This window comes from Triturus cristatus, chromosome 7 (assembly GCF_964204655.1).
Source record: "Triturus cristatus chromosome 7, aTriCri1.1, whole genome shotgun sequence".
In the NCBI taxonomy this organism is placed as follows: Eukaryota; Metazoa; Chordata; class Amphibia; order Caudata; family Salamandridae; genus Triturus; species Triturus cristatus.
The window spans coordinates 169018277-169042474 of NC_140590.1; the positions used below are offsets into that span (position 1 = coordinate 169018277).

Consider the following 24198-nt stretch of genomic DNA (forward strand, 5'->3'; position numbering starts at 1 on the left):
AAAGAGGGGGGGGAAAAGAAAAAGGAGTTCTCCAAAGGCCCCCAAAATAACTTCCAAGGGAAGGGAACAGGATTCACCTCTAAGGCTAACCCACCCAGAAACCCTAATCCTGGCCAGAGTCAGCAGCCAAGGGTTGTCCATTGCTACGAGTGCGGTGGCGTTGGACACTATAAAGGAGATCCGAAGTGTCAGAAACGATCACCCCCTCCCACTGGAGGAAAGCCCCCCGGAGTAGCTAGTGTAGTGCTCGGGGAGGAGATGCCCTTAACTAAGGGAAGGGAGTGGGCGGGTGTCACTTTAGTGTCCCTGGGAGAACGGGAGATGGTTCCTAAGATCCAGGTGCCCGCAAATACCGCAAAGTATGGGCAGTGGATCACCATCAACGGCCAAAGAGGGGAGGCTCTGAGAGACACAGGAGCCAGTATGACTATGGTGCGTAGCCAGCTGGTGTCTCCAGAGCAGGTAATTCCCGATGTACTCCACCCAGCCGCGATGGCTGACGGCAGAACAGGCCACTATCCCGTGGCCGAGGTTCCCTTTGAATGGGGGGGGGTTGCAGGTTCACTTCGAGTTGCCGTAAGCCCTGCCGTGCCAGTCGATTGTCTGCTGGGCAATGACATGGAGCACAACGCTTGGAAGGAGGTGGAATACCGGACTCACACCGAGATGCTGGGTACACCTGACTGGGCCTGTGTTAGCACAAGGTCCGAGACTACCCGAAGAGGGAGTTCATTCCGGCTGGAGCCTGGAACAAAGGCCCAGCCAGCTGCCAGTCAAGGGAAGAACCGAGGACAGGAGGAGCCTGCCTCGGCGTCTCCACCCCGTAGGACGGATAGGCCACCGGAGGTGGTGGACCAGGAGTCTGCGGAGGGGGACGTTACCAACCTGGAGGACCTACCCATCCCGGCCGAGTGGCACGTGGAGGGAGGCCCGTCCAGGGAGGAATTCTGCCAGGGCCAGAGGGAGTGCCCTACCCTTGAGGGGCTGAGGCGTCAGGCCGAAGCCCAGGCAGCAGGGAACGTTGAAGGGAACTACAGTGTTTACTGGGAGGATGGCCTCCTCTACAGTGAACCCAAGGCACCCCTACATGGATCGTCACGAGCCTTGGTAGTTCCTCAACGTTATCGAGCCTTCCTTTTAGAGTTGGCTCACGAGATCCCCTTGGCAGGACACCTGGGGCAAGACAAGACCTTCGCCCGTCTTGTCCCACACTTTTATTGGCCTCAGATGAAAGTGTCGTCCGATACCTACTGCCGGACATGTGTGTCTTGCCAAGCCAGTGGGAAAACAGGGGTGAAGCTGAAAGCTCCCCTGGAACCACTTCCTGTCGTTAGCACCCCCTTTGAAAGGGTGGGCATCGACATTGTGGGTCCATTAGATCCGCCAACTACAGCTGGTCACAGGTTTATCCTGGTTCTGGTGGATCATGCCACACGGTACCCAGAGGCAATACCTCTGAGGACCATAACGGCACCTGTTGTGGCAAGGGCCCTGATGGGAATCTTTACCCGAGTGGGTTTTCCCAAGGAAGTTGTGTCCGACAGGGGGACCAACTTCATGTCAGCGTATATGCGGGCAATGTGGAAGGAGTGTGGAGTGACATACCGGTTCACCACTCCTTACCACCCCCAGACCAATGGTCTGGTGGAGAGGTTTAACAAAACCTTGAAGGGCATGATCAGAAGTCTGCCTGAAAGCCTGCGGAGGAAATGGGACGTCCTCCTACCCTGTTTACTTTTTTCTTACAGGGAAGTGCCACAGAAGGGAGTGGGCTTCAGCCCCTTCGAGCTTCTGTATGGGCACCCTGTACGTGGACCTCTTAACCTGGTGAGAGACGGCTGGGAAAGAACTCCCAGAAAGCTCCCCCAGGATGTGGTGAGCTACATGCTGGCCTTCCGGAGCCAAATGGCTAAGTTGTGGAAGCAAGCTTCTGACAACTTGGAAGCCAGCCAAGCAGTGATGAAGGCGTGGTATGACCACAACGCTCACCCGGTGGAGTTGGAGCCTGGCCAGAAGGTGTGGGTGATCGAACCAGGAGAGCTTAGTGCCCTCCAGGATCGCTGGTCAGGACCCTTTGAGGTGTTGGAGAAGAAGGGTAAGGCTACCTACTTGGTGGACCTGAAGACCCCTCGTCAGCCCCTGCGGGTGCTGCATGCCAACCGCCTCAAACCCCACCACGAGAGGCCCGAAGTCATCTTGATGATGGTGACTGACGGAGGAGAGGACGTGGAAAGCGAGCCTCTCCCTGATCTGTTTGCGTCTCAAGAAAAGGATGGGTCGGTGGAGGGAGTGATTCTCTCCCCATCTCTAACTCCTGAACAGCAGGAGGACTGTCGCCAGGTCCTGGGGCAGTACTCTTCGTTGTTCTCCCTTGTCCCGGGTAGGACTCACCTGTGCGTCCATGACGTGGACACAGGAGACAGCCCACCTGTGAAGTCCAAGATCTACCGGATGTCAGACAAGGTGAAGGCCAGCATTCATAGTGAAGTCACTAAGATGCTGGAGCTAGGAGTGATTGAACCTTCTAGCAGCCCCTGGTCCAGTCCGGTGGTGTTAGTACCAAAAGCTGCACCACCGGGTGCCCAACCAGAACTGAGGTTCTGTGTGGACTACCGGGGACTGAATTCAGTGACAAAGACTGATGCACATCCGATCCCTAGGGCGGATGAATTAATTGACCGGCTGGGAGCTGCCCAATATCTAAGTACCTTTGACCTTACTTCGGGGTACTGGCAGATCTCTTTGACTGATGGAGCAAGGGAAAGGTCAGCCTTCTCCACGCCCAATGGCCACTACCAGTTCTGTGTGATGCCCTTTGGGCTCAAGAACGCACCTGCCACGTTTCAGCGCCTGGTAAACCAGATCCTCACCGGAATGGAGAGTTTCTCTGCTGCTTATCTGGATGACATAGCCGTCTTCAGTAACAGCTGGGAGGATCACTTGCGTCACCTGCAAGCTGTTCTCCAGGCCCTGAGACAAGCTGGATTGACGATCAAGGCCAGCAAGTGCCAGATCGGGCAGGGGTCGGTAGTGTACCTTGGACACTTGGTGGGTAGGGGAGCGGTGCAACCCCTCCAGGCGAAGATCGAGGCCATCATGGCCTGGGAACCCCCCAAGACACAGACTGAGGTCCGAGCATTTTTGGGCCTCACGGGATATTACCGCCGCTTCGTGAAGGGGTACGGTACCATCGTAGCCCCTCTCACGGAGCTCACGTCCAAGAAACAACCTCGACGGGTAGTCTGGACGGAGGCTTGTCAGCAAGCCTTTGAGAAATTGAAGAAAGCCATGTGCGAGGCCCCGGTCTTAAGGGCCCCAGACTTTTCCAAGAAGTTCATTGTCCAGACAGATGCATCAGAACATGGCATTGGGGCAGTGTTATCGCAACTCAACGAAGAGGGTCTGGATCAACCCGTGGTCTTCCTATCCAGGAGACTACTTCCCAGGGAACAGAAGTGGAGTGCAATAGAGCGTGAAGCCTTTGCAGTGGTATGGGCTCTGAAGAAGTTGCGGCCATACCTGTTTGGCTCGCACTTCCTGGTTCAGACCGACCACAGACCCCTTCGCTGGCTGATGCAGATGAAGGGGGAGAATCCCAAGTTGTTGAGGTGGTCTATTTCCCTACAGGGGATGGACTTTCAGGTGGAACATCGGCCTGGAGTGGACCACGCCAATGCAGACGGTCTCTCAAGGTATTTCCGCCTTAGTGATGAGAACTCCCAAGGGGTTGGGTAGCTCTCCCCACTTTCAGCTGGGGGGGACGCGTGTTAGACCTGTCAGCCCTTTGGGTGGTCCCTCCTCATCATTATTTATTTTGTCCCACTTTTGCCTCAAACCCTGTTTGAATTTTTCCTTTTTGGGAACCACCAGACTTTTTCGTGTTGCTGCAGATTCAGGGAGCCATTTTAGCTACCCCTGAAACTTCTGTCTGAGGGCCTGAAGCACAAAATGGTGGCCACCTGTGACATCACCAGCATCCACTGGAACCTACCAGCACCTTCCAGAACATTCCAGGAGATTCCAGAACTTTGTGACAGTTGGAGACCGTTTAGAATGTTGGGAGGATAAGAGAGGCAGTTGGCAGTTGGAGCTGGCAGTTGGCACCTGACTGGTGAAGAGAGAGGAGCACAACAGTGAAGGAGGAAGGAGTGAAGCAGCAGGGGTGGAAACTTGTGCCTGGAGTGGGGTCCATAAACCCACCCTTGACACTTGTCCCTACTGATGGATCCCAGCCTATAGCCCTGTGTGGGAAGAAGACAAAGGAAACTTATCCTAAGGACCTGGACAGCAGGAACAGGCCTTAGAACCAAGAAAACAGCAAGATTCTGACCTGAGAACTGGTTTCCCTGGAGTCCGGCGTCGAGTAGCCTGAAGACCTGGAGCCCGAGGTGGAGAAGCGGCGCTGACTGAAGTAGCAGACGTCGTACCCGGAGCCGCCTGAGGTCGTGAGAGGGCGCCGACGGAGGTCGTGAGGAATACCAGAGGTCGAGGAGGAAGTGAACCGAGGTCGAGCGAGCGGCGTCATCGGAGGAGTGAAGTCCGCCCTCCGGAGTCGTCGGAGACCGAGGTAGAGGAGCACCGGAGGTCGGGAGTGAGGATCGCACTCCGGAGTCGCCCGGAGCCTGTGAGGAGGAGCACCGGAGGTCGGGGGTGAGGATCGCACCCCGGAGTCGCCGGAAGTCGACATCGAGGCCAGGCCGGCCGACGTCATCGGAGCCGAGGGCGCCATCGGACCGGAGCCGCCCGAAGTCGACATCGTGAAGAGACTGCCCGACGCCGTCGAATCGGAGGTCGAGATCGAACCGAGGCCACCGACATCGGACCGGAACCGCCTGCTGGCGTCGTCAAAGAACAGACATTGTGCCGAGGCCGCCGAGACCGAACCGGAACCGCCTCACGGCGTCGACACGACTCCAGCGGCGTCGGAACATCAGAAAAAGGGCAGTAAGTGGAGTAGAGGGCGCCTAAGGCCCTGTGGAGACCTGAGAGACTGCTCTAAGGGGCTAGGGAGGTGCTGAAACCCACCTGACTGTGCCTGGGGTGAACTGGGACTAACCTAGAGAGGTTGTGTGGAGAGAGAAAGCCAGGGCACTGGTATACCCCCCTTTGATCTACCTCAGTTTAGGCCTCAGCCTTGTCCCAGCCAGGGAGTAGCCCCCCTCAAGCCTTCCACAACCCTACAAGCTGTGCCTGGGCCAAATCAGCCCTTAAGAATTGAAGTGTCATCTGATTACATGAGTGTTGCTGTATACTTTTAATTATTTATTGGGGGTACTGTATTTATTGAGTTTTTACCTATTTATTGCTTCACTATATTTATAGGTCCACAGGACTTGTTGGTGTACAATATTTATTGGTACAGTATTTATTGCCTCAAAGTATTTAATTGTCTGTATATATTGCACTTGTATTTATGCCCTGTTATTTATGATCACCCCTATTTATTTCATCAAAACAGCCAATATTTATTTGACCTGCACTAATTGTAACTTGTATATTGTGATTGACCTATTCATTTTTCCAATCAGCAACTAAGAGAAAAAGATAAAGAAAGAATATTTTCATAATTTTTACGGTGTAGAGTCGTTTTTGGAACGGATGCACGCATGGTTATTGTATGGGTATATTGTATGCTTAGCACTGCGCCTGTTTCCTGACCACTCGAGCCAAGCTACCACAGTGTGTCCGGAAGACCACCACCACCCTTTCTAGTGTGGGAGTGGTTTTCCAACACATACAGATACAGGTAATTTATTCTCTGCTTTCATTCATTACAGTGTACTGAATGGGGTAATGGTTCAGTCCACAAATTCATTTTCTCCCTTGCCCTGCGAATGATAGTATTTTCTGAGTGCATGTGTTCATCCACCTGAAAATGAGTAAGCTTCAGCGTCATGGCTGGTTGGCCTGTCATTCAGTTATCAGTGTTCTTTTTTTATAGTTCCCCTTTTGTTTCTTTGTTTCTCTGTTCATTTTAATATTTATTAAGACAATACTACGGCTCTCCGGGAAGTGCTAATGGGAATTTGCTTACCGCTCATTTCATCTGTTGGGAGCAGCATCCCACATGGTCACTTCCGCTAAACAAAGAGATCATTTTGGAATGCTGTTGTGCACACTGCATCTTTGTTTTACCATTACGAGATGGACAATGTGTTAAATCTAAATATAGGTGCCATGCTGCAACTTTAAAACAAAGAAAGAATATTTGCAATAGTTCTGCATGATGTACATTCACTGCTCTGTTTAGTTTTGTCATAGCAAGCATATGCCTGCCTTTGTTTAGATGGCAGCATGTTTTAATATTTCTTCTTGTACACTTTTAATTTATCATGCATATATTCTTGAGATTGTGTGTATTTTCTCCAGTATTGGTGTCTTTCATAAATTCATATGCTTGAATCATTCCTTGTCGTCGAAGTGGGAGTCCCATGGTACCATAGTAAAGCAGTGTGTCATAGTATCATAGGCTACAATGCAAAGTCAATTTAATAACCTACCTAAGTGAAGTCCTTTTAAAAAAGGACCAAACCTGAACTATAACTAATCAGGGGACGGCATCCGCTAGAACACTCCAAACAGAGGCTAAGTCCCTCAGATTTTCTACTGCACGTCATATGAGGGGAGTCTTCCAGAGCTCTGCTCATTTTTTTCCTGTATAACTCAACATTTCCACATCTACGATGTCTGCTTCTTCTAAGAAAGGCATCTTCAGATCCTGTAAGTTATGTCATGTTATGTTATGTTATTAACACCTATGTTATTAACGCGCTCGGATATTCAGGAGGCTCCCAGCGCGAAAGCCAACTGCGAATGCAAGGAGCTAAGAGGAGCTGTGGGTTAATTATAAAGCAAGGTCTTTAACTGCTTCTTAAACAGCCTGGGATCTTGAATATTCCGCAATTCATAAGGAAGGGAATTCCAGGCTTTGGCTGCCTTAAAAGAAAGAGAGCTATCCCCCTTTCGTGTAAGATGAAAACGGGGAATCACTGCAAGACGCTGCGCGGCTGAGCGCAATTGTCTTCGGCGGACGTGGAAATGAAAGCGTCTCCTAAGATAAGGCTGCATGTGGATGCTGTGCACAAAGATAATCTCCATTGCCTCTACCCTCAACATCAGGTAAAGCAATGTAAGGTTTGTCGATCACTTGCTTCTAATACATTAAGGGACTGAGAGGGAAGTCTACTTCTGTGGCTACAGAAGTCTAAATCCGATTAAGCTTTTCTGAGGAGGACAGTGATTCCTCTGACAGGCTTCGCAAAAGGTCAAGATCCTCTGGCCAGGGAGCTTCCGATTGGAGTAGAAAGGAGAAACTTAGACTCATCTCCACAGGGGCAGTCACCTCCTAAACTGCTATTCCATCTGAGAAAAATGCAGAGTGAAAACATTCTCCCTCCTCAGAACTCTCAACATCAAGGGCAAACAATCCTCTCAGAACACTGCCGACACTACCGTGGATGCTGATATCAACAACAACGACAATGACGACCATCACCACAGTCTCGTTGAAGAATCCTTCATCACCGAAAACTTCGACGACAGCAGATATCTATGTTCCCATTTCATTGAACAAGGTGATTTCCTCCTTTAAGTCACTGTTGATGTCGGAACTAACTTCCAATGGTCCGACGTTGAAGAAGTCACCGTCCACAAAGAAACCGTTGACAGCAGTACCATCATCAGCGATGCCGTCGACAATAACACCAATGACCGCAGCACCAGATTCACCACCGTCGATCCCTACACTGTCCACAGTGAGACTGTCATCTACAGCATTGCTGACAAAGGCACCTACTACGACAGCATCATCAATGAAAGCACCGCTGACGAAGGAACTTTTACCATTAATGCCCCAGTTTACCTTTACATCGTCGACTACATCGTCGACTGGACTGTCGATGAAGATTAAAATTACCCAAAAAATTAACACTTCCTTAAGCTCTGAAGTGACCACTCCAATTAAGGTTTCTCCTTTGCTTCCTAGCCATTTGCTGGATGTGGAAGGTTTGGATAACAATGGGCCTTCTGGCAATGCACACAGTCCTTCGGAACTCCGGGCGAAATACCAGGAGGAAGACACCGACAGTGAGGGTGAAAAGCAATATTACCAGTCATTATATTCTCCTCCTCATTAGTAGCATTCTGAATCTTACCAATATCACCCGCAGGCCCAGCCTACACTGGATGAAATGCACATGCCCACTTCTTTAGTGCAATATCTATGCTGCAGGATTACAAGAGGAGATTTCCTGATCCTCCAGAAGAGCAGCACCCTGCGCCACCACAACCTGTTTCTGCTGTTCACACCAAGACATATCCCTCCGCCAATAATGCCTGCTTCCAATAACACACCATTTCCAGGAAGATCACTCATCCTTGGACGAACAGAGAGAAGAAGGAGAGAACCCTGTCCATCAAACATGTGGGCGGGAATATTTCCAACTACCTCCCCCAATAGAAGGATATAACATCGGACAGATGGGTGTTGGACTCAGTAACCTACAGACGTACACTAGAGTTTGTGCAGAGACCACCATACAGCACTCCAAAACAATGGCGTAGCTAGACCTTTTCCGCCCGTGGTGGTTGGGCCATTTGCCGCCCGGTGACGGCCAGAGTTGAGAGTGGGGGTTTGATGGGGGTTTGATGGTCGTTGCATTTGCTGCCTCGCCCCCCTGAACTCCTGCTACGCCAGTGCTCCAAAAAAAGCACACTCACCTCTTCTTCACTTACTGAGAAAAGAAGCTCTAATAATGCTGGCCAAGGGTGCCATAGAAAAGGTTCCTTGATCTCAGAAGGGCATAGGATTTTACTCCCGTTTTTCCCTATTTGAAAGGAATCAGGAGAGTGGAGACCCATCCTAGATCTCAGGAGGCTGAATACATTTCTGCACAAACAATCTTTCCTTATGATTACTCTTTCTGACATTCTCCAGCTATTAAACAACGGAGACTACATGACCTCCCTGTATTTACAAGAGGCTTACTTCCCCATTCCCATACATCCAAAGCATAGGGAGTATCTCCGTCTTACTGTAGTTGGTGCCCATTGCCAGTTCAGCGTCCTTCCCTTTGGAGTCAAGTCCGCTCCACAAATTTTCACAAAATGTCTTGCCCTGATAGCAACCACACTTCGCAAGCAAGGTCATCAAGTATTCCCTTACCTAGACGACTGGCTGCTAAAAGCCTCAACACCACAACAATGCTGCAGGGTTACTACAGCCTGCCTTTCACTTTTTCACAGGCTGGGCCTCACAGTAAACTACTCAAAATCCTTGACCATCCCAAGTCAGACAAGAATATTTTTGGGTGCCAACCTCAATACCCTCAGCAGCAAGGCTATCTGTCACTAGGCAGACAACAAAGATTATCAAACCTGACCCTAAAAATCTCAAAAAGAAATTCAGTTTCAGTGTGGATGTTCAAGTCACACCTCAACAAGAACTCCTCCGGAATAAACCTGGACCCGCTAGCATGGCTAAAAAAGAGGCCATTGGAAGAGGAGCTCCAGTTGCAATGGGTCCAAACATCAGGCTCCTTCGAAGATTTGATCAGCATTACCTCAAGAATGCGGGAAACAGTAGCATAGTGATCTCAAGAATGTTGTCTCTCACAAGGCCTGACGTTCCTGACTTCGATACCAAACTACATCATCACCACCGATACCTCCATGGAAAGTTGGCGTGGCCTTTTGCAGGACCTGCAAATTCAAGGGAAGTGGTCCACACTTCAGAAGTTGATGTCTTTTTTACACTTCACTGGATCTGGAAATTCTCTTAGAACGGCAACAAAGTACAGAGGGGCCAGGTCAGCCCACCAATCATATTATCCGAACTTTAACCCCTTGGCCCTGCTTCCCAGGATTTAAATGCCATGGCATATGTTAAAGCAATATTGCAACCTCTCATTACAAATGAAAATGCACAGCTCTCTTTACTGCACATTCTACTCCTGTTATCCCATTATAAAATCAGGACTACACTTCCCAGAAGAGAAAGAATCTGGGAAACTTGGGAACTTTGTGGCCAAGTGACACACAGATCCATCTGCCTCTAAATAATCGGGAAACAGGGCAAAGACAATATAGCGCTTCCATCATGTTCTGTACTGAAAGCACCTAGAGCCTCCACCTCATCCTGCACTAGATGAGAAGTATTTAGCTCCTCCACCCTATAGTATTGAATGAAAGCATATTGTGTCTCAACCACACCCCTCACTCAATGAAAACAGCGTAAAGCGCCTTCATCTTATACAGGGTTAGATGAATGAAAGATCATAGTGCCTCCACCTTATCATGTATTAGATGGAAGAAAGTGCATAGTACCCTCATCTTACACAGTAGTGAATCAGAGAAAGTACATAGTGCCCCATCCTATCATGTATTAGACGAAAGAAAGTGCATAGTGCTTCCATATTACACAGTGGTGGATAAAAGAAAGCACATAGTGCCCCAGCCTTACACATAAGTGGCTAAAAAAAAGTGCATAGTGCACCAGCCTTATACAATAGTGGAAAAAAGAAAGTAGATAGTTTCCCCGTCTTACACAGTAGTGGGTAAAAGAAAGCACAAACATTCTCCACTGGTACTGGATTTCGTGCTACAGGAGACATCAGAGAGCTGAAAATCCTTTAGAGGTGAGACTGAGGCATGCACTATGCCTCAAGGAAATTAAAAAGGTTGTGTACCTACACCAGATTTTACCGAGGGCTAAGTTTCAAGACTTTGGTCAACAAGGTGGAGGTAATAAAACTGAACCAACCTCTTACAACAACTCTTTACACCATGCTTCATGGTTTCTGGTTCTCATGGAAACCCTGCCCAAGCCTTGTGAACAGCCACCGCCAAACGCGCATATATCAGGAAGCATCCACCAGCTGTGCCGCATTTGTCAGAAAATCGGCATAGCCCCCACATTCAGCCATCATCAAACAGGTCTCCCCTGTCATGTGTCTTGGCCCTTTCTGTCCCCTTGTAGAGCAATCAAAGCAATTTATTCAGTTTGCTGAAGCAAAATTCTGGGGTGTGCATCGGCATGTGTTACAATACATATAGTACTCGAGGAAGCATGATCATGTTGCTAATTGCACTACACCCTATTAAGGACATCGAGAACCTAAGCCACTTATGTACTCTTCAATGGAAGGCTGTCAGTAATTTGCTCACATTAGAATCAAATGCTTCATTGCAATCTGAGCTCAAATACACCCTAAGTACTTCACTGGGTCATCTGGATCTTAATGTTTTGCAGATGTTCCTTCCCTGCAAAAGACTTACGTATGGGATACAGCACCAATTTGTTGACATTTAACTGGAACCCTGAGTGTCCCCCACCCATGCTAATGTCCTGTAAACAGTATCAGACTATAGGAGGTAGCCCTTAAACCCTATAGAGACTAGAGCAAACATCTGTAACATGCAACATTGTCTCCAAGGGGGTTAATAAAAGGTCAATTTGTAAGTGGCACAATTTATTGCTGGGAGCAGAAGGGGAAACCAGGGAGACAAGAAAAATTGTTTGGACAACATAGAATGTAGTTTAGTAAATGCACATATTTGTCATATTTAGTTTCATATAATCAAACATCTGTGAGGGTATCACTGCATTACATCAAATGGCATGTAACCTGTAGGATACTGTGCACCAGTGCTCGTGAAAAGTTGTGATGGGGCAAGTGACACGTGAGGGAGTATGTACAGCAAGGAGGTGCAACAAAAAACAAGTGATGGTGAAAGTTACATAGTTAGGATACCGAAGCAATGAATGGCAATATATACAAAAAGAAATCAAGGTGACTATACTTGAAGAAAAAGCGCTGAAGTTTTCGCTGTAAAAGTCAACGGCGTTTCGGCCTGTAGAAATGTTCAGGCCTTCATCAGGACCAGGTTACTGTTATTTCAATAGCAGTGGCAAAGTATCACAACTGAAGACCCAATTGAAGATGATGTTGTGACAGATGAAAATCCCTAAGAATGGTGCGAATGGTGCGGCATCAGGCACAGAGTCAAGCAGACCCCAAAGAACAGTTCCTTGGAAGTGATGAAAGCGAAGGCGGTGCACAGCGTCGGGAGGTGATGCTTCGTGGGCACCGGGCGTCGCCTGTTTCTTACGACCCCAGGGGAGGTGAAGCCTTGGTTCCTTACTGCGGTGCAGGGGATGTGAGACGTCGGTTCCTTACTGTGTCGGGGAGGTGACGTCACGCTGGCGGTGAGGCGGCTGGTCCTTATGAGGGTGTAGTGTTGATGGTTTTGGGAGTCACCGATGTTGAGTATCTGCTCAGCGTTAATGAAACACTGGCATCGGTGAAGTCGGGGCTGCGGTGCAAGTTGAGAGAGTGCATCGTGGGCGGTGTCCTCGGCTCAGGTGCAGGCGGCGGCCTCGGTAATGGCTTCGGAGTCGAGGCGGCACGGCCTCAGCAGGCATCGGGCCTACGTTAAAACTTGGGGCGGTGCGTCGTGCTCTTCACGAGCGGTGATAGCGACTTTGGTGCAGGTTATGGCTTCACTCGACGGTGTCGCTGTTGCAATTTCCTTCTGTGACAGCTGAAACAGCAGTTCCAGATGCAGAGAGACAGAAGCAATGAAGTCTTTGTGTCCCTGAGACTTCAGTACAGGAGGCAAGCTAAATTTCAAGCCCTTGGAGATCTTCTTCAAGCAGGGGACACAGCAAACAGCAAAGTCATTCTCCTTTCCTTGGCAGCAAGTAGCCACTGCAGGCCAACCCCAGACAGCAAACAGCACAGGGGCAGTGTTCCTCCTCAGCTTCTCCGGCTCTTCTCCTTGGCAAAGGTACCTCTTTATTTCCCGGAGTGATCTCAAAGGTTGGGGTCTGCGCCCCTCTTTTTATACAGAAAAATAATTTCTTCTCTGAAGGCAGAGTTTCGGGTACCCAGCCAAAACCAGTTCTATCCTCACTGGTGCAGCTTCCTGGCAGGAGGTGGAGGCAGCATTGTGTAAGGCAGACAGGCCCATTCAGGTGAAAGGTAATCTCCTCCCCCTACTCTAAATGCAGCCAAGGTCTATTCAGCCCAGCTCTGACTCATCAGGCTCTCCGGAGCCACTGCTCCTCCCCAGCCCCTGTCATCTAAAAGCCAGACATGCAATCCACAAACCAGACAGAGGCATACTGGATAGCTAAGCAAGAAAATACCTACTTTCTAAAAGTGGTATTTTCGAACACAAAATCTAAAAATCACCCTCACTAAAAGATGCATACTAAACTTTATTTTCCTATCTTGTTTCCAGGGGTAGTTATGTTTATAAGATGTTATCAACAAACTCCCCATTCTATCCTATAGGAACAGGTAGCCTTGCAATAGTGAAAAACAGAATTGGCAGTAATTCACTCTCAGGACATGCCACACACACGCCAGGGCATGTCCTACCTTTCATATACCTTATAAGGTAAGGGCAGCAACATTTGATTTACAGGCCCCTGGCACACACAGTGCACTGGACTAGGACTGATTAGTAAATCAAATCAGCCAATCATGGAAACACCAATTCATAACAACAATTTACAAAGGGAGCACTTGCACTTTGGCACTGAACAGCAGTGGCAAAGTGCCCAAAGCATCTAGACCAGCAAAACGGAGTCCAACACACAGCAAAAACACAGGAGGCAAAGGCAACAAATGCAGGGGAGACCCACGCTAATGATGCCAGGTCTAACAATAACATTATATTAGATGCTTGGTGTAACATCCTTCCCTCAACAGTTGCAGGAAGTAAGCACAGCAAGGTTTCTGTCTTTTTACTGTAGGCACACAATACTGCATGATTTTTATTGTGTGTCAACTACCCAGCCTCTTTGTTTAAACTGATTGGGGACCAGTGGTGCAGCTAGCCCTTTGGCCACCTGTGGTGGTCCCTGCATTTGCGCCCTGCTGAAGAGCAGGGGGAGGGGTTGCTGGAATGATTCCACCGATTGCTGTCCGAGATGTCAGGTAAGAGCGGGAGGAGGCCGCCACCCCCAAAACTCGTACCCAGGGCAGACCACCCCCCCTCCCTTGCTACTCCACTGTAGGGGAACCTGTAGTCCAAAATGGGAACCTACTTTGCCATAATTTCAACGCAACTATGGCTCACTGGGATTTTTGTATTGTTTTCTATATCAAAATAGAGAATGCATTTGTTTTCTCTGCTTTAGCTCCAGGATTTGTCATAATTTGTCAAATAGTGCCCCATGGCATTGCATCCACAGGAGTTAAACATTCAGAAATGTATCAGAAGGAAAAAAAAGAGTGGAAAAACGTTATAATTAAGACCAAAAAAAGAAACAAATCATTCAAAAATATTTTTATATTTTATATACACAAATAGTCCAGTATACACATATAACAATTAACCCTATATGTGCCCTACACATAAGGTCACATTAACCCTATCAAATATCCCTCTTTAAAATAAATACACATAAATACAATGCATCCTGGACACTAAAAAAAAAACAAAAAAAAACAAGGGAAGTAAGTTTGAGGGCATCAGTGTCCCAACAGGAGGAGAAACACCCTGCTTGCATTACTGTGTTAACAGAGTGTGATGGTAGAGGTAAGGGTGAACTATATTGAAATGCAGTATATAGAATGTGAGTCCCGGTCCAGTAACATCAACATGTTTCAGAAAGCCATAACCCCAGGAGTATACTGTGGGCAGAGGGGAGTTTTAACACATAGAGAAACTAAAAATGAACTTCAGGTATCATGCAATAAATGAATCATACAAAAATGACTGTGGAAATGGATCTGTAGTTGACCAACATCAACTGAAGACTGATATCTTTTGCAAGTGGACCAACATGTTAGGCGTTGCCTCTTAAGCCTCTAAGGCAACATATCTGTGTCCATATTATTTCATGCAAATCTCAAACTATTGTACATTATTATGATCCTGCCACTACATACTTATTTTAGAAAATACTGCCTACATCCAAATCTATGTGCATTACCTCTGACATATGATTGACTCTGAGGCATCACTATATTTCTTTTGTCTTCGACTTCACACATAGATCTTCTCATGAGTGCTGTGTTCTTTCTTTGGTTAGTGAATCCCATCATCGCAATTGAGTACTCCCTGTCAGGTTCTACCCTATTTTAACACAAATGACCTGGATATCATGTGCTCTGGCATGGCCAATTCTAATTAACTTTTTTGGCTAATAATTTCTAATAATTTTCTAATTAACATTTTTTTCTACCCTAGGGTAATGAATCCATTGTTATGCCAATGTGTACTCAGCGCTGCTCCTGTGGGATTGATGGTGTCGCTGTGTGTGCACCACATACTTGTGGCCCTGATGAGGTCTGTGAGTACCGCGACAATGTGCTTGGCTGCTACAGAGAACATGCCAACTGTACTATCAACATGGGACAGGACTTTATCAGCTTTGACAACCAGGAAGGCAAGGTGCCCTCCCCAGGGGCTTTCGACTTGGCCTTCGTCTGTGACGGGAACAGCAAGGACTGGTTCCGGGTGGTGGTGGATCTACAGCAGTGCAGCATGAATTCCACCAAGGCTGTGGTGTTTGTCTTCTTCTGGAACGCTTTCTTCGCAGTGAATGACGACAGACAATTTTGGGTAAGTGAAGTTATTATTGAAGTCAGTAGCCATAACTTACCAGTTGTTGCTGTGGGAATGAGCACTGCTGCTCTCACTCAGCCTGTTGTGGGAGTTTGGTTAGAGAAAGGACTGAGGGCATAGAGCTAGTTGCTCACACTCAGAAGCATAGACAATCGAGGTAATATTCTTCAATTTCACTCCAATTTCATGTGTGTGTGTGTCTCTCTCTATATGTGCAAGTAAGAGTCAAGATAAGTGCAAATAGCCATTTCTACAATTTTTGCCTGGGCTTTGACTGTCTGAGGCTCACAGCAATCTTGCTATTTACTGGAAGAGGCTGGAACTTGTGTGACAGAGTGAGCATACTGCCTGCTCCAATTGCTGGCCTTGCTGCTGCCTCCCTGTCCTCATTAGTCCAGCAGCCTATTCTACATCCTCTGCCTGTCTGGTTCACCTGGATGCTGGTGCTAGACATTCCCTTTGCTCCCTTAATTGACAAATTATAATATTTGAAGTCTGCTTTTGTATAATAGCAGCCATGCTATGTTGTGATCATCCATGGCATATTGTGAGCTCCTTGGTGGTATGATGGTTATCTTTGCTCTAATGACAGTTATTTATTTTAAAGCAATGATTACCCATGGAATAATGTTAGCTATCTGTAGCATTGTGGTAGTCGTGGCATGGTGTGACCATCTTTGGTGTATAGTTTGCAACCTTGGCATAAAAGTAGCTCTTTTGGGCATAGTGGTGTTCATTCTTGGCATTATGGTGGTTATGGCATGCGATGGCCATGCTTGGTATATAGTGAACATCCATAACTGTAGCCGAGGTTGTCTTAATGATGAGTGGAGCTAGCTGACTATCAGGCAGTAGATTTGTATAGTGCTTCTTGTTATCCTTGAGGGAATCCCAGCGCTGGACTATCCCAGGCATGTTCTGCAGCTCCTTCGCATTATCGTGGTCACCACTGACATTAGGGGAGTCCTGGCATCTTATGGGCATCTTATGCATATGGCAGGTATGCTTGGCATTAAAACTGGCCGTTCCTGACATTTTGGTGATTGTCCCTGGTCGTGGCTATATCTAGCAAATGCTTTTTTGGTATATTATTGGCATCTTTGCCCTAATGCTTTCATATTTGACACACTGCGGGTTATCCTATGGATTGCAGAGAGTTAATTATCCCAGCATATGCTGCTATCCTCCCACATTGCGGATATCCTTGGAATAATGGTGGCCACCCCAACCCCAGATTGGCTAGTTGTAGAGATCCTTGGTGTAATGGTGGCCATTAGAACCACAGGTATGGCACTACTAGGAGTATTTGTGGGCACCCCTGGCATATGGTATCAATCCTTGGCTTGTGACTGCTGTCCCTTTGATATGGTGGGCTTCTCAACATCTGATGACTATACCTGGCTCATGGTGGCTGCTCCCCTCATAGATGATGAAAAGGTAATACATGGGTATGTAAGCACAGTCTGTCTGCATACATCCGCACTGGCCACGTGATGAAATTTACAAGCTGATAATTCGGGGACAAAACTCAATTGTTTGCTGAAATTGGAAGCTGGTATTTGGGGCTAGACAATAACAAGCTCTAATTGGGTGTCTCGAGTTTAATAATTCAACGTATCAAACACCCCTCACCCATATGTAAGCCCATCAAACAACTCTGCTCTGTGCTCTATCGTTTTCCAGCATTAGTCCTCCTTCTCCTTTGTAATAGCCTCTCACTTAGAACTCTCAGTTAACTTGTAACAAGGTTCATATTATCAGTAATGCACCTACAAGATGCTATTTGCAGGAAAGATGTATGTACTATCAAAAAGGTTAAGGCTGTTGTTTTGGGGAAAGCTATGTAATTGTTTTCCTTGGTGCCACAGGGGAATGTATTCCATTAATGTAAATTCATGATTCATGTAGAAGAATTTCATCATTGATGCAGGTCTGATAATATTATCATCTCTACTCTGCCTCTGTTTAAGCCTGTAAGATTGGTGTAACCTGAGAAATGCCTGCTGTTTGACCCTGCTGTCTGTAACTTGAGAAATAGCTCTAGCGTCCGAGGCTGAGATCTGTCTAACCCCAGGAATAGCTCTAGTGTCTGAGGCTAATATCTGTCTAACCCCAGGAATAGCTCTAGTGTCTGAGGCTGAGATCTGTCTAACCACAGGAATAGCTCTAGTGTCTGAGGCTGAGATCTGTCTAACCCCAGGAATAGCTCTAGTGTCTGAGGCTGGGATCTGTCTAACCCAAGGAATAGCTCTGCTGTCCACGGCACAAGAATGTGAGATCTATGTAACATGAACTTTTCCCACTACGCACCTTTAAGCACAGTCTCAGAGATATCTTATGGCTGAAAATCTATCTCAAAGTTGCATGGTGGTAAATAAAAAAAATGAAGAAAGAAGACTGAGAGAGTCTGATTTAGAGATTAGTGCACAAGTTACTGTGTCACAAACGAAACAGATATCCCTGCTATCCATTTGGAGTGTCCCGCTTGTAGTGATGCAAGTTGTGAATGTCCTTTCATAAGTGACACAAAAAAATGCTTTATTTCCCTGAGTCAATCTATTTGACTTCAAGTACATCATTGTATCTGCCGGATGAGGAACCTTCCGACACACAACCTTGATTTTTAGAAGTCAGGTTCAGCCCATAATGTATGAAAATACCTCTGGATATGTCCGCATAATGCCTAATCATAACTTGTGCCATCTTATTTCAGCTAAATGGACGTCCTCTTCCCGTCCCTATCAGAATCAATGGAGTCATCACTGTGTTTAAAAGGGAGCAGCACCTCATCATAGAAGTGAGCGGTAAGGTGCGGATTAGCATCGGGCCCAATGCAGATGTGAGAGTGCAGGTGTGGGACGTCTACGCTGGGAAGCTCTGCGGTGCCTGCGGTAACTTCAATGATAGTTCAGACGATGACCTGCAGCTTTCGGTGGGAGGAAGAGCTTCGGATGCATCTCAGATGATCGCTTCCTGGAGGGCACCAGATTTCTCTGCTTGGTAAGGAGGTCTACATTGCCAGCAGTCTCAGGGAGCTCTCACTTTCCCTCATGATGCTCCCTCGCCCACTATAGATTATGCTTTTGGCTATAATGTGGGGGGGCCGGGTGTGGATCGATAGGAAAGTTCAACTCTAAACCCAACTTTTCAATGGCTAATATTACATGACTTCAGTCCACACTACTGGGTCATTTCCCAGTCACAGGATGTCCAGTCCATTAAGGGAGGGTCATTCTATAACTGGAAACTGCTCAGAGGATGGGTGGGGAATGGGGAGAGGTTATGGAACGAAGGCTAGCGCTAGAGTGATTTGCTGGAGCTCTGGGGATGTTATAGGTGAAGGGCAAGTGAAATCAGTAGTTCTGGTCACCAATAATGCAAGTTAAAGATGCATGGGCATGCTGGGTTTGGGAGCTCTGACCAAGGGTGGTTGTTGTGTAGAGCTAGTCCGCCTGCTGCTCGTCTTGGCAGCAGGCGCGTTTTACTGCTGCCGAAAGGAGTCACCAAAGCTGATGCTTTATTTAAACTTCACACAACCATGCTACTCTCTACACCTCTATCCCCTACTTTTTACACCATGTTTGTGTGTTCTTGCACAAATAGTGCTTGATCTGAGCTGGTGGTTGCAGGATGGAATCACTGGCACTCACTTTTTGGCATCAGAACCTATTTTTCCACACCAAACTTTGACCCTGAACATGGGAAAGAAAATCAGAAAAAAGGGAAAGAAAGAGGAAGAGTAAGATGGAAAGACTGACAAAATGAGAAAGCAGGCGCCTGAAAGAGTGAGATAAAGTGGCAGGAAGTGACTGGTGATCGATTAGAGAGGCATGAGGTGGAATCAAGACTACACAGCCTTTATATTGAGGACGCTGACATTCAATAGTGCCGGCTGTGGGTTTCTGAGCAAACCTTTGGGCCCCAACACATATTCTTTCACAAATTAAGCACTGCGCAAAAATCTATAAGGGTGGATCACATAAAGTGTAATTTTTCAGTGTTGTTTGACCACATTTTGGCCCAGATGTACCAACATTTTGCACTGTATTTGCTTTACAAAAGTGACAGTCATACATTTTTTGTGTGATTTACTTTTCAGTGCAATACTTGTTTTGTGCTGGAAATTGCCTAAATCTAACTCAAAGTACAGCCAAGTGTTGCTGTGCACTACTTGTCATCAAGGGGGCGTTCTAAGGCCATTCCCATGCAACCACCCATGTTTTTTGAGGCAAAACCCTAACAAAAATTTGAGTCAGGGTTTTGAGCCAAAACTTAACGCCATTTGAAAGCAGGAGTGAAAATGAGAAATTTTTTAATTTCTCATTTATTTAATGACTTTGCATGTGTGCTCTATTGTACAGCACGCATACAGAGTAGAAAAACGTTGAACTGATGTCCAGGCACAGTATTTTGTATTGGTAGGGTATCCTGCCAGTAAAAAAAACTAGTCTTGCTGATGCACTCACTTTGGCACAAAGGTTCGTGCGTAGCGCTCGGAAGCAAAGTTCTGTGGCGGCGCTAGGGAGAGAGTACAATGCAAGATTGGTCCCAGTAGAAAATGATTCACCAACAACAAAACATAAAGAAATGGATAACATATTAAACAACCACGTTGTATATTTGGAGGTCCAATGTTGTTTAATCACACTGAACACTACCTGTATAGATGATTATATCAAAACAATACCAGACGTAAGTGCCCCAAACAGAGGAAGGAGGGGGGATTTGATATAAAAGGTATGGTGATTCAAGTGAGGATAAGAGGGTATACAGAGAAGATATTGTGCAAATCACATCATTCTTGACATGAAAAAACAACGGCACAACCTTAAGCCACATGAATCAAAACAGTATCCATACAATGCGTAGCCATGATTGTAAATATTATCACAGTGAAGAATCGCTGTTGATTAAGCAGGCGAACAGTAAGGATGTCTACGTTTCGACCCCAAATAAAATGCAGATTTCTCATTTCCTTACGGGGGAGTCTTCCTCAGGACAGAAGTGAAAGGGAAGAGGGGGCACCATAGATCATCCCAGACCGGGGATTAGTCAAGAAATCGTTGGGCACGCTGGCTCCAGAGGATAGAGAACGGAAAAAACGGCACTTCGGCAGGGTGAATATCTAGCTTGTCCCTCCCAAACTCGTCTGTACAGAGCCACATTGATTGGCTGGACCTTTGAATTACATGAAACACGTAGAGTAAATCTTAAAGGTTCATTGGACACATAGGCAGCTCGCTCTGTCCATATTTGTTTCTCCGAAAGGTGTCTCTGTCCAATGGGAGGGCGCTAGGGAGAGGGGAGGAGGGAGCCATATCTCTGTAGCAGATCAGAGCAAGTCCGGATTACACTGAGTTTTACATTCTATTGTGACTTTTATATATTAATTTGCAATTATCCTGCTGCATTGGTGCTTCTGACGTTTGTCTACACTTTTGAAATTTCACACTGTAGATTCTCCGTAAGTCACTTTACCTCTTCATCTAAGTGTTTGAACCTGCATTGTGTTGTAGTGTTGTAGCTACAATGACTAATACATATTTCGTAATCTGCCACGAACCTCAAGCACCGAAAAATTTACAGCTGAAATTCAAACATCACTAATAAACAATTTTGTAATGACCCACCCCAGATCTATTGAGCGTGTCCATCCCTTGTCCTGCACCAGGCGGGTTAAATGACATTCACCTGACCGTTGCCCACTGGCACAGGGCGCTTCATTCTCTGTGGCTGCTGGGGATTTCATGTTACAATTGAGAACATTCGAGATGATTTGATTTGAACCCAACCTTTACTACCCTTAGGCCCTCATTAGAAGTTGGGCAGAATGTAATGGTATATTTACAACATAGGATATACTATTACTCCGGGGTGAGGTATTTAACACTGAGTTTTCACACAGAATTGATTTTTATAACACCAAATCATGCATGCTTTTCCTTTTTTCCTGGCATTTATTATACCCCCAACCCCAATAAACAGGTTTGAACTGCCAAAATCAACTGGGGAGGAAAGTGCAAGGTTGTGATAATAATAATCACATAACTCACAATTCGGATCCCTGTGCAAAGTCTTTCAGTATTGGATTCACCGAGAGTACTTAACATTTGTATTGTATTGTATTTACATTTATATTGCGCTTTTATAAAGCGCTTACTACCCCAACAAGGCGTCAAAGCGCTTTTTCGGCGAGTAGCACCCTACTCCAGAACCCATAACGGGTTAGTGGTGAATTAGTATAGTGACATATGAAAGTAATTTCAGTGGTGGATATGTAAGTCAGTTATTTGGACTGAGAAGGATAGTGCAGGGATAGAAGAGGGCAAAGGTTTGCATTTATCTTGCATTTGCTACCCCTGATGAGGTGTTGAAGCGCTTTTTTTGGAGAATAGCACGCTACTCCGGAAACCATAAAGGATTAGTGGTGAATTAGTATAGTGACATATGAAAGTAATTTCAGTGGTGGATATGTAAGTCAGTTATTTGGACTGAGAAGGATAGTGGAGGGCTAAATGAGGGCAAAGGTTTGCATTTATCTTGCATTTGCTACCCCTGATGAGGTGTTGAAGCGCTTTTTTTGGAGAATAGCACGCCACTCCGGAAACCATAAAGGATTAGTGGTGAATTAGTATAGTGACATATGAAAGTAATTTCAGTGGTGGATATGTAAGTCAGTTATTTGGACTGAGAAGGATAGTGGAGGGCTAGAAGAGGGCAAAGGTTTGCATTTATCTAGCATTTGCTACCCCTGATGAGGTGTTGAAGCGCTTTTTTTGGAGAATAGCACACTACTCCGGAACCCATAAAGGATTAGTGGTGAATTAGTATAGTGAAATATGAAAGTAATTTGAGCGGCACTATGCAAGCGTGCAACATTTTAATCTATGTTTCTTTTTTATCTTACAGTGCAAAATAAGACTCGCCTCCTTCCATCCCGCACTTCTCTTGGTGTAACCCACTCGGACAGACATCTTGCCTTCTACGAACTGCATACATTTTACTCAAGCTTTGACATGTGCCTGATTCACTTAGTACAGAACATGTTTTATATTCGCTCTTTTTCTTTGCACATACACAGATCTGTTTCACGCAGAATGGCTGTCCACGGACACGAGCCTCAACTCTCTGCTACCACTGAATCCCATATTAAGACTCTCACTGCAAGCGGCCATTCCAATGGGACTGGTAACAGCAGTAACCGGCCCCACTGGAATTAAAAGACTCATGGGGTTGTTTATTGTTGAAAGTAGTGGAAATCTCTGTGTGAAAATCCTGGCAGAATTGGGAATTACTGGCGGAATCAGACCCGAAAGTACCGACTCCCTGGTAATTCTTTGTTCCTATGGGAACCCTCGAGGGATTTCTCCCACCCTTGGAGATAACTCAGAGGGTTGGGGGGAAATCTGGGCCCTTTTCCTGCCCACTGGTAACCGAGGTCTTAACGCTTGTATTAGGTTTGTCTGACTAAACGCTGCTTGCACCAATTACACATTTCAAACCTTTCTACAATCTAAATCAATCAAAATGAGAAGAAATTATTGACGAATGCAACTTCTGTTTTTATTGCTGCCAGAATTATAAATGAATCCTGTTTCCACAAAAATATAAGCAGTTGTAACAACAGCCCTGTGTATGTTTAAGTATGAGTACTCTGCTTTCTGTGATCATGTCAAGACACTTATTTCATTACAATATTTTATCACTGTGCAGACTTGTGCCTGCTGCCTTATGTAGATATAAGCTAATGAAAGTGTATGACTAGCTGGCAAAATAAAGAAATTCAAACAATTTTTGCAGCAAACTTGTTTTTGTTTCCACCCACTGTAGTGCAAAAAGTCAAAACACTTCATTCCCTTCTGAAGAGTTCACATCTACATACCTTGAAGATATATGTATCGAAAACAATACATACTTACCTGTCAACATTTTTGTCCTCAAATAGTTTGGCTAGGATGTTAGGGTATAACAATATTCTCTGCTCGAAATTCAGGACTAAACCATATGGGTTTATTGCTACCTGTACACGGGTCACAGTGTGTGTGCATGAGAGCCGGTACTTGTGTTGTGTCTGTGCTTTGTTGCATGTATGTGAGACAGTTTGTGCATGTATGAATACCTGTACATATGTGTTTCTGTGTGCACTGGTGCCTTTATGTGAGTTGGTCTGGATAAGCATGAGCTTTTGCAAATGGGGTACCTGTACGTGGGTTATTACGGTTGCCAGTCACTCCATGTCATCAAAAACACTGTTTTCAGTCCGAGGCTTTTGTGTCATCCTAGTGCATTCTGGGTGCTGTTGTCTTGTTTCAATGTATGTCTGTATGTGTACTGACTGCATTAGTACCTGTTCAGAATGTGCTTAGATTCTATTAAGGGATTGTCCAATTGACAATATAGAGTTTTTACTTTCACAAAAAAGACAGTTTTGGAATTTTACCCTGGCAGATTAATCCAGAACAAGTGTTAAAAACCAGAGAAACCAGAAAACATTCAGGGAAAAAGCACACAGTGACCAACACCCATATAGAAAATTAAGGTCACTTAATTAATGAACAAAGCACTGCAAAAATCTAATTTAGTTCACACAAAATCTAGCGGGTCACATTGTGGGTCAAC

At 46.2% G+C, this 24198-nt stretch overlaps 1 protein-coding gene across 1 annotated transcript in view; it reads left to right on the forward strand.

The window, feature by feature from the left end:
• The window catches only part of LOC146809136 (IgGFc-binding protein-like), a 453503-nt gene extending 430133 nt beyond the window's left edge, over positions 1-23370 (forward strand). Inside the window, exons 35-37 of the mRNA XM_085615950.1 lie at positions 15202-15576; positions 18293-18579; positions 22489-23370. Of these exons, the coding sequence (XP_085472076.1) occupies positions 15202-15576; positions 18293-18579; positions 22489-22498 (672 nt within the window). The 3' untranslated portion in view covers positions 22499-23370. The remainder of the gene's footprint in view (positions 1-15201; positions 15577-18292; positions 18580-22488) is intronic.
• The last annotated feature ends 828 nt before the right edge of the window (positions 23371-24198 follow it).